At 40.1% G+C, this 10,893-nt stretch overlaps 3 protein-coding genes across 4 annotated transcripts in view; all 3 read left to right on the forward strand.

The window, feature by feature from the left end:
• The window catches only part of LOC148821226 (protocadherin gamma-C5-like), a 173,175-nt gene that overhangs the window by 100,860 nt on the left and 61,422 nt on the right, over positions 1 to 10,893 (forward strand). Inside the window, exon 1 of one of the 2 annotated variants that reach the window (XM_088932529.1) lies at positions 4,440 to 7,026. The exons of the other annotated variant lie outside the window; for it this stretch is intronic. Within the exon in view, the coding sequence (XP_088788655.1) occupies positions 4,618 to 7,026 (2,409 nt within the window). The 5' untranslated portion in view covers positions 4,440 to 4,617. Of the gene's footprint in view, positions 1 to 4,439; positions 7,027 to 10,893 lie in introns of those variants that run through there. 2 annotated transcript variants of the gene reach the window in all.
• LOC148821245 (protocadherin gamma-A8-like) lies at positions 478 to 3,866 on the forward strand. The gene is made up of 4 exons (XM_088932354.1): positions 478 to 562; positions 1,528 to 1,806; positions 1,883 to 1,885; positions 3,097 to 3,866. The coding sequence occupies exons 1-4, from the start codon at positions 478 to 480 to the stop codon at positions 3,864 to 3,866; spliced, it is 1,137 nt and encodes a 378-aa protein (XP_088788480.1).
• LOC148821246 (protocadherin gamma-A7-like) lies at positions 7,865 to 10,264 on the forward strand. The gene is made up of 2 exons (XM_088932356.1): positions 7,865 to 8,157; positions 9,445 to 10,264. The coding sequence occupies exons 1-2, from the start codon at positions 7,865 to 7,867 to the stop codon at positions 10,262 to 10,264; spliced, it is 1,113 nt and encodes a 370-aa protein (XP_088788482.1).

Below are 10,893 nucleotides of genomic sequence, written 5' to 3' on the forward strand. Positions count from 1 at the left end.
ACACGATTTTCACTCCTTTCCTTAGTTCCTTAGTGCCTTTTACTCTTCTTGTGTATCATATTTTTTTTTTATTTGCCTGTCTGTCCATATTAAGGTACTGTATGTATTTATGTTGAACATTGATTGTGTATTGGAGGTTTTTTTCTTTTTTTGTGGGTTTTTTTTTTTGTGGCAGAGATTCTAGTACTGTATGCATGTGAATTCAAATGCCAGTATTAAGTAGCAATTTTCCAGTATTCCCACATTATCTCTTTCTCGCGGTGTATTTTCTAGAACTGTTTACCCAATGCATGGTTCAGGCATTGTATATTTAACATAAGGAATGTCTGAATATTATTATTGTCTAGGGTGGTTAAAACAAAATTTGAAAAAATTTAAACTATTATTAAATTAAAAACAAAAATGGAGAATGAGGGGATGTAATAAATAAAATAATACGGTACTTTGTAAATGATACCTGTAGGTCTTTTAGATAAGATGTGTAGTATTAATAGAAGTATTGTGGCGGCACCGGACGTCGTGAGTATCATTGCTTGCAGTTCTGGGGCCCTGAGTTCAAAACGTGGGATGCAATCTGTGTGTAGTTTGTATGTTCTCCCCGTGTTTACATGGGTTTCCTTTGGGTGCTCCGATTTCCTCCCACAGTTCAAATACAGTACATGCTGGTAGGTTAAATCACTTCTGTAAAATTGGTCCTGATGTGCGTGTCCTGCGATGGATTGACAAACCATCCAGGGTACATCCTGCTTTGCGCCCATTATTACTTGTGCTTGGCTAACCCATGTAACGCTATACTAGTTAAAGCAATCTTAGAAAATGACTGGATTATCATCTTGAGTGATTCGTAGTAGTAGTAGTATTGTTGTTGTTGTTGTTGTTACTACGATCACCACTCCGGCCAAATATATATTTTTAAGAAAACCCTTGTTTTATATTAATTTCTTAATTATTATATCATTCATTATCTCCTGTTAAAAAATTTAAAACCATAAACAAGCTTTCAAATCCATCTCTTTAGAATGTGAAATTGCGCAGAGCATTCAAACGTCACGATTTCGCGAGTATTTGAATAGTAATCTGTGTACATGTCAGCAAATTTGTTTCTGAACTGCAAAAGTTACTGTATGCTTTTATATTAATGGGTTTTGCAGTTCATAGTTTTAACTCGAAGTGCCGCTGTTGATCAGTATGGTGGGTTTTTCTTTTTTGCTAGAAGGTTTAGACGGTTTTCAGGACCTCCCATATTTCTGCGAGTCAGGGATAAAGGCAGCGATATACTGTATGAGCTCAGGTCTGGGATTACAAAGCAGAAACGGCGGATACAAAACCTTGCCTTTTTGTGGAGATATTGGAATGGTTGTGCAATTATCATAGCGGAGTTTCTTTTTTTTTTCTACCACGGTTTACATAGTTCGATCTACGATTAAAAAACAAAAGGATTTGTCTGTTATCAAATCGACCGGAGAATGTCAAGCACAGTAATGAAATGGCAAGTACACTTCTTTATTTTGTGTCTGTTTTCCGTAGAGTCAGCAGTGGGGCAAGTACAGTACTCTATAGCAGAAGAAATGGCAAAGGGGTCGTTTGTCGGTAATGTTGTGCAAGATTTGGGATTAGATCTCAAAAGGCTGAAATCGGGGAGGGCTCGTTTATTTACCAGAGACAACCGCGAGTACATAGGGCTGAATATAGAGAGGGGAGTACTGGTTATAAAAGAAAGACTAGACAGAGAGCAGCTGTGCGCAAAAACATCCCTTTGCACTCTGGCGTTTCAGATTATTTTGGAAAATCCAATGGAATTATATCGTGTCACCATTGAAATTACCGATGTTAATGATAATGCTCCTTCCTTCACCAGAGAAGAGATTTCATTACAAATCAGCGAGTCTGCTCAGCCAGGAGCAAAATTTGTCCTAGAGAGCGCTGTGGATCCTGATGTGGGTGTTAACACACTGCAAAACTATATGCTAAAACCCACCGATAATTTCGTTTTACAATTACATTCACAGCCGGATGACAGTAAACAAGTAGAAATGGTGCTTAATAAGCCGTTAGACAGAGAAAGGCAAGACAAAATCACTTTATTATTAACAGCTGTAGATGGTGGGGATCCGCAAATGTCTGGCACGCTTAAAATTCACATAACTGTGCTTGATGCCAATGACAACGCTCCTGTTTTTACACAGGCAGTTTACAAAGCGGTTGTCGTTGAGAATGCAGTGAAAGGCACGTTGGTGACAACAGTGAGTGCCACCGATATTGATGAAGGTTCAAATGGTATAGTCACATACTCAATGTCACACGTGGCAGATGGAATAGATAAATTATTCCAAATTGACCCGCATAGTGGGGAAGTAAAAGTGACTGGGCAAATAGATTTTGAAAAATCTAAATATTATCAGATAAACATCCAAGCAAAAGACGACGGCAGTCTTACGGATTCAAGTAAAATACTACTCGAAGTTGTCGACGTAAACGACAACTCTCCGGAGATTACCCTCATGTCTTTTTCGAATGCAGTACCTGAAAATGCGTTGCCTGGCACTGTTATAGCAATGCTCAATATTCAAGACCAAGACTCTGGGACTAACGGAATCGTCCATTGTATTATTAACGAAAACATTCCGTTTAAGATCACATTATCTTCAAACACCTTTTATAACTTGGTGACTGATAAAATCTTGGACCGAGAAACAAACTCAGAATATAATATTACTATTATTGCAACGGATGAAGGTGTGCCTCCTCTGTCAAGCAATATAACCTTAACACTGAAAATATTAGACATTAACGATAATGCTCCCGTTTTTGAGAAAAGCTCATTTATAACATCTATAACAGAAAATAACACACCAGGCCTGTCTATTCTAACTTTGAAATCGTACGACGCTGATTGGAACCAGAATGCTCGTATTTCTTATATTCTTGAAGAAACAAAGATTAACGGAGAACCTGTTTCTTCATATATATCCGTCAGCCCTGACAGCGGAGTCATCCATGCAGTGCGCTCTTTTGACTATGAACAACTCAAAAGCTTTGATCTTCGCGTGAGAGCCCAGGACGGAGGGTCTCCACCTCTCAGCAGCAACGTGACAGTTAGCATTTTCGTGCAAGATCAGAACGACAACTCTCCACAGGTCCTCTACCCAGTGCACACTGATGGCTCTCTAGTGGCTGAAATGGTGCCTCGTTCAGCAGACTCTGGCTTTCTTGTCACTAAAGTTGTAGCTGTTGATGCTGACTCTGGGCAAAACGCTTGGCTCTCATATAAACTGCAGAAAGCCACAGACAGGACGCTGTTTGAAGTGGGATTACAGAACGGAGAAATAAGAACTTTACGTCAGGTTACTGATAAAGACGCTGTGAAACAGAGGCTTGTTGTTGTAGTGGAGGACAACGGGCAGCCCTCTCGTTCAGCTACAGTGAATGTGAACGTGGCGGTGGCGGACAGCTTCCCTGAAGTGCTCTCGGAATTCGGAGATTTCTCAAGTGATAAGGATTACAATGACAACCTGACTTTTTATTTAGTTGTGTCTTTGGCTGTAGTTTCTTTTCTTTTTATTTCGTCACTTGTAGTTATTCTCTCAGTGAAGTTCTACAAATGGAGACAATCTCATTTTTTCTCTGATTCCAACGGACATTTCCCAGTTATTCCAAGCGCATATTATCCTCCTCATTACGCAGACGTTGGCGCTACGGGAACTCTACAGCGCGTGTATAATTACGAGGTGTGTTTGACAACAGACTCTGGGAAAAGCGAATACAAATATATCAGACCGGTTAGTCAAAGTATTGTAAACGCTGATGCCACTGGTCCAGAGATTGTGCTGCAGGACTCATCACAGGAGGTGAGTCCGCAGTTCTAGAATCTTTAAAACGTTCATTTTCATCAGGTTGTGCAAAAACATATCTTTTACTCCAATTAACAATGCTGTGGTGTTACACTGTATGTTTCATGTGTTTTACATTGCAAGTATAGGGGGTGCATTTATTTTTTGTTTTTAAAGAGTGAAAAAATAGTTTAGAAAATGTCTCTCTCCGTTATGCCGTGTTTCTCATCTCAGATATTTTAGCATTGAAATAAAGGAGTAAGGACAATTCATTTATATTGAAGGTGGTGTAATATATATATATCAATTCAATTGCTTATTGTGCGTAATAGTAATGGTGATAATAGCAATCGTATGCATCAAAGAAAAATACTAAAATGTCCCTCTCTGGTATTACAGTAAAGCAGGAGATGCTCACTTGTCTATAGATATAAGATGCACATGTTATACATACTGTACAGTAGGTAGGTGTGTGGAAAGAAATTGCTTGGAGTTCTCTACTTGAACTCAAAGTGCCGCTGTTGATCAATGGGATGATATTTTGCTAGCTGTTTTCCAGCAGGACCTCCCATTCAATCTCTGCGTGTAGGAGACAGACCACCTCTCAGTGCGCACTGCTTGGATTACAAAACAGAAACCGTGGATTCTAACCTCTGTTTCTTTATCAAGAGAAACTCCTGCGAAAATATCTCCCGGTCCTTTCAGTCAAACCTAAATAATACACACGGTGTTGGACAGTAACGGTTTTGCGTGCTTTCAGATCGCCAGGAGCATCTGGGAAAGAACAATGATATGGCAAGTACAGTTCTGTCTGTTTGTCCTTTTTACCGCAGCCGTGTGCGGGGAGGTGAGATACTCTATACCGGAGGAAATGACAAAAGGATCGCTTGTAGGTAATATTGCCCAAGATTTGGGATTAGATCTAAAAAGACTGAAAACCGGTAAAGCTCGTATATATACCGCTGACAGCAACGATTTCATTGAGCTAAATAAGGAGAAAGGGATACTTCTCATAAAAGAGAGAATAGACAGGGAGCAGCTTTGTGGAAAGACTTCACCGTGCTCTTTACAATTCCAGATCATTCTTGAAAATCCTATGGAATTCTATCGCATTACAGTAGAAATTACAGATGTAAATGACAATGCTCCTGCTTTTCCAAAAAACGAAGTGAGGCTGGAAATAAGTGAGTCTGCTTTAACAGGCGCTAGATTCGTGCTCGAAAGAGCCATGGACCCAGACGTTGGCGTTAATAGTCTTCAAAGTTACTCGCTAAAACCAACCGATCATTTTCACCTAAAATTACAAAATCAGCCCGGTGGCAGTAAAAATGTGGAAATGGTGCTGCAGAAAGCTCTCGACCGCGAAAAGCAAGACGAATTGTCTTTATTACTAACAGCCATGGACGGTGGGGACCCTCACATGTCTGGCACTGTTCAAATACATGTTACTGTCCTGGATGTCAATGACAATGCACCTGTTTTTAGTCAGGCAGTATATAAGACAACTGTTATAGAGAATGCTTTAAAAGGCACACTACTGACTACAGTGAGTGCATCAGATGCAGATAAAGGTTTTAACGGGCTTGTGACATATTCAATTTCTAACATTGTAGACGGTGTGACGGATTTTTTTGAAATCGATAGAAACACCGGTGAGGTAGTGATAACTGGTGAAATTGATTATGAAAAGGCTAAACTGTATCAAATTGATATACAGGCAAAAGATAACGGGGGTCTTTCTGATTCTAGTAAGATAATCGTCAGCGTTATTGATGTAAATGATAATAGTCCTGTCATAAATCTCATGTCGATGTCAGGTTCAATACAAGAAGACGCGCCGCCCGGAACCGTTATTGCTATGATCAATGTTCAGGACCCTGATTCGGAAAATAATGGACATGTCACATGTTCCATCAACGAAGACGTTCCCTTTAAGATCACATCGTCTTCAAATGGTTTCTATAGCTTAGTAACTGAAAATACTTTAGACCGCGAAAAAGATCCCGAATATAATATTACAATTGTTGCAAAGGATGATGGGGTTCCCTTTCACTCCAGCAACCTGACAATTACGTTAAAAATATCAGATGTTAATGACAATGCACCGGTTTTTGAAAAGAGCTCATTTATGGCACATATCACGGAAAATAATACACCAGGCATCTCTATATTCACCTTGAAAGCCAGAGACGCTGACTGGAATCAAAACGCTAAAATTTCTTATGTTCTCGAAGAAACAAAAATTAACGGGGCGCCTGTTTCTTCATATATATCAGTCAGCGCTGACAGTGGAGTTGTTCATGTAGTGCGCTCCTTAGATTACGAACAAATCAAAACCTTTGACATTAATGTTAGAGCTCAGGACGGAGGCTCTCCACCACTTAGCAGCAACGTGACTGTTCAAATAGTTGTTCAAGACCAGAACGACAACTCTCCACAGGTCCTCTACCCAGTGCACACTGATGGCTCTCTGGTGGCAGAAATGGTGCCTCGTTCAGCAGATGTTGGCTATCTTGTCACTAAAGTTGTAGCTGTTGATGCTGACTCTGGACAAAATGCCTGGCTCTCATATAAACTGCTGAAAGCGACAGACAGGGCGCTGTTTGAAGTGGGATTACAGAACGGAGAAATAAGAACTTTACGTCAGGTTACTGATAAAGACGCTGTGAAACAGAGGGTTGTTGTTGTAGTGGAGGACAACGGGCAGCCCTCTCGTTCAGCTACAGTGAATGTGAATGTGGCGGTGGCGGACAGCTTCCCTGAAGTGCTCTCGGAATTCAGTGACTTCTCACAGGACAAGGATTACAATGACAACCTGACTTTTTATTTAGTCTTGTCTCTCGCCGTAGTTTCCTTTCTTTTCATCGCCTCAATAATACTAATTCTGGCTGTGACTTTTTATAGATGGAGGCAAAGGAGACTGTTTTACCAGTCCAGCGTAAATCTCCCTGTTATTCCAAGTGCCTTTTACCCTCCCCGTTATGCAGACGCTGGAGCTACAGGAACCTTACAGCGCGTGTATAATTATGAAGTGTGCATGACGACTGACTCTAGAAAGAGTGATTACAAATATATCAGACCGTGTAGCCAGAGTCATTGGCCAGAGCCGGAGATCTTAAATCCTGATCCTGCCGGAACTCAAACAATACCTCACGCACAGAAGGAGAAAGACCCTGACGAGGATACCCAGGTCCAGGTGAGCTCTAGGGAGAGCAGCTTCTTGTTATAGATTCCCAGTGTTTTTATTTGCATGTGGGAGTGTACACTGTATCCGATCATTAGGTGAATGATCTGTGAGCCTGGTTGTATGCGTAATGTGTTTGTCAACAGAGCCAAACAAAAGTAGTAAAAATACAAAGAAAACCTACAAAACGTATTTTTTACAAAAAGCATTTGTACAGTAGGTAGGTACTGGGTACACCCCGTGTTCCACTGTGACAGGGAGAGGCAGGAGCAATCTTTACCTGCGATTTAATTAAGTTAAAAAATAACTTAACTTCTGATTCCCTCTTGATTTCCCTGTATTCCTTACAATGTATTCGCGTATATCGTGCGATACAAAGATGATGATTAATAATCATTTTATTATTATATGACTAATAGTCATACTGTGTGTCTAAGAGTTGCTGTTCTGTTACGCATTTGTACATTAATTGCAATATTTCCAGTATAACATTGAGAAACGCATTGCAATTTTCCCTCGGAGCTCCAAGTGCCGCTGTTGATCAATATGAGGATATTCTTCCCTCGGCCCTCCCTAACAGAGCACAGTAAAGCATACACAGAAAGGGAAGCTAACCGTTGTCTGCGCTTAGAATACAAAAGAGGAGCTGCTAACCAGAAATTCGCCACCTTCCAGGAGAACAATATTTTACTAATTTTATTTAAATTGTAACAGGCAATACAAGGGCCACTCAGCGTGGATTTAATTTTTTTTGCATCCGAATTAATAGAGGAAAGGCATGGAATTACTTTACTTTCAAACCGCTATCGGAAAAATAGCATGGATATCGGAATGGAGATTACAGATACTTATGTTTTTTGCGTGTGCGATACAAGCTTCATACGGGCAGGTTCAATATTCTATACCAGAAGAGATGACGAAAGGTTCCTTTGTGGGGAATATCATACAGGACTTGGGACTGGATATTAAACGATTAAAATCGGGTAGAGCTCGGATCTTTACCGAAGATAGCCGTGAGTATATTGGGCTGAATACTGACAGAGGGACACTGATAGTGAAAGACAGAATTGATAGGGAAGAATTATGTGGTAGTACGTCTCCATGTACATTAAATTTTCAGATTATCTTTGAAAACCCAATGGAGTTGTACCGTATTAATGTGGAAATACTAGATATTAATGACAATCCTCCCGTTTTTCCAAACAAAGAAATTAATTTGGAAATAAGCGAGTCGTCTTCTCCCGGAACGCGTTTCTTATTAGACAGCGCAGTCGACCCTGATGTAGGACTAAATTCTCTCCAGAGTTACTCACTTAAACCTACTAATCATTTTGTATTAAAGCTGCACTCTCGCTCTGACGGCAGCAAATACACAGAAATGATGCTACAGACTGCTCTAGATAGAGAAAAACAAAGAGAGCACAAACTAGTCTTAACTGCAGTAGATGGCGGAAGCCCTCAGAAGTCTGGTACAGTTCAGATAAATATATTTGTATTAGACGCAAATGATAATGCCCCTGTTTTCAGTCAGGCTATTTACAAAGCAGGCGTGAAGGAAAACGCAGAGATCGGTACAGTGGTGTTGAAGGTCAGTGCGTCTGATGCTGATTATGGAACTAACGGAGAAGTGACTTACATAGTTTCTCAAAAAAAGGATAGTGCTTCTGAACTGTTTGAGTTAAATCCCATTACTGGTGAGGTGAAAGTGTATGGGAAGCTAGATTTCGAGAAATCTAAACATTACGAAATAAATGTGCAGGCAAGAGACGAAGGAGGCTTAACAGACTCCAGTAAAGTGTTAATTGAAATTCTAGACGTGAACGACAATGTTCCTGTGATAACGCTAATGTCATTTTCCAGCCCTATCCCGGAAGATTCTTTGCCTGACACTGTCATAGCAATGCTAAATATCAAAGACTTTGATTCAGGAAAAAACGGAGAGCTTCGATGTTCTATTAGCGAGAATGAACCTTTTCAAATTAAGTCGTCGTCTTCTAATTTTTTTAGTTTGGTCACAAATCAGGTCTTGGATCGTGAAAAAATCTCAGAGTATAATATTACGATTATTGCAATAGACGGGGGGTCGCCTCCTTTTTCTAGTAACAAAACCCTGACTCTCAGAATATCGGATGTTAACGATAATGCTCCTGTATTCGAGAAAAAAATATACAGTGCACATATTATGGAAAACAACTCACCCGGGGTATCTATATTTTCAATTAAAGCTGTGGACGCGGACTCCGGGCCTAATGCTCATATCTCATACTTCCTGCAGGACACAATAATTAGTGGAATTTCGGTCTCGTCATATTTTTCAGTGAATTCGGAGAGCGGCTCCATTCATGCGGTGCGCTCTTTTGATTATGAGAGAATTAAAGAGTTACAATTTCAAGTCAAAGCGCAGGATGGAGGTTCTCCGCCAATGAGTAGTACTGTGGATGTAATTATCTTCATTAAGGATCAGAACGACAACGTTCCACAGGTCCTCTACCCAGTCCACACTGATGGCTCTCTGGTGGCTGAAATGGTGCCTCGTTCAGCAGATGCTGGCTATCTTGTCACTAAAGTTGTAGCTGTTGATGCTGATTCTGGGCAGAACGCCTGGCTCTCATATAAACTGCTGAAAGCCACAGACAGGGCGCTGTTTGAAGTGGGATTACAGAACGGAGAAATAAGAACTTTACGTCAGGTCACTGATAAAGACGCTGTGAAACAGAGGCTTGTTGTTGTAGTGGAGGACAACGGGCAGCCCTCTCGTTCAGCGACAGTGAATGTGAACGTGGCGGTGGCGGACAGCTTCCCTGAAGTGCTCTCGGAATTCGGAGACTTCACACAGGACAAGGATTACAACGACAACCTGACTTTTTATTTAGTTATGTCTTTAGCTATTGTCTCCTTTCTTTTTATTGTCTCCGTCATAATTTTGATATCAATAAGGATCTACAAATGGAGACAGTCTCTCATCCTGTATAAATCCAACCGGAATCTTCCCGTTTTTCCAACTGCGTATTATCCACCTTCTTACGCAGATGTTGGTGCAACCGGAACGCTGCAGCACATGTACAATTACGAGGTGTGTTTGACCACTGACTCGAGAAAGAGTGATTCCAAGAGCACCAGACCCTGTAGTCAAAGTATCGTTAGTCTTGTTACGCAAACGCTCCCGCATATGCAAAAGGAGAGAGACTCTAATGAGGACACAGCTCTTAACCAAGAGGTGAGCGCTGTGCTTATTAAATATATAATTTAAATGTAATTGAACTAATATTGAATTGTATTCTGTTGTAACTGTAGGGTTCATGAGATGGTGGTTATACACTCTGACTGTATGAATGGGAACTAGAAGGAGATGGATATTCTTTTTTACAGTTCGTTGCTGATCACCTACCGCCTTCTCACTCTCTCTCTTCCTGATCTCTCGATCCTATTTCCCAATCACGTTCTTCCCGTAACCAATCAGGAAACACAGGAAGTTATATTAACGTTAATCTAGCTACAAATTGAAATAGATAATTCTACATAACTCAAAACTATTTAGCTCATTTAAAACTGCTTAACTGAATAAAACAACAATAACAGGACCTAAGCTTACACTATTATTATTATTATTATTATTATTATTATTATTATTATTATTGTTTTGAGAATGAATTTGTTTCACAGAGCCGTGAGTTCCATTAGCAAATTAATAGTATTATAAATATAAAAGCAGCATCAAAATATAACGTTTTGGTATTACGACAATTTAACTTTTAAAAGGTGTAGGACAAGATCATGTTGTACGCCTACTCATTACAAATCCGTGCTATTTATGGAGCAAATTGTTCTCACGCACTGAGTTTTGAGTCAGAAAATGTGATACTGTACATTTTCTCTTGA

The sequence above is a fragment of the Atractosteus spatula genome, chromosome 14 (assembly GCF_055471065.1).
Source record: "Atractosteus spatula isolate fAtrSpa1 chromosome 14, fAtrSpa1.hap1, whole genome shotgun sequence".
NCBI lineage: Eukaryota > Metazoa > Chordata > Actinopteri > Semionotiformes > Lepisosteidae > Atractosteus > Atractosteus spatula.

Coding starts and splice junctions, on each gene's coding strand:
- LOC148821245 (XM_088932354.1), top strand. CDS start 478: ATGTGTAGTATTAATAGAAGTATTGTGGCGGCACCGGACGTCGTGAGT. Junction 563..1,527: donor TGGGGCCCTGAGTTCAAAAC/GTGGGATGCAAT, acceptor TGTTTTCCGTAG/AGTCAGCAGTGGGGCAAGTA.
- LOC148821246 (XM_088932356.1), top strand. CDS start 7,865: ATGTTTTTTGCGTGTGCGATACAAGCTTCATACGGGCAGGTTCAATAT. Junction 8,158..9,444: donor ATCTTTGAAAACCCAATGGA/GTTGTACCGTAT, acceptor GCCAATGAGTAG/TACTGTGGATGTAATTATCT.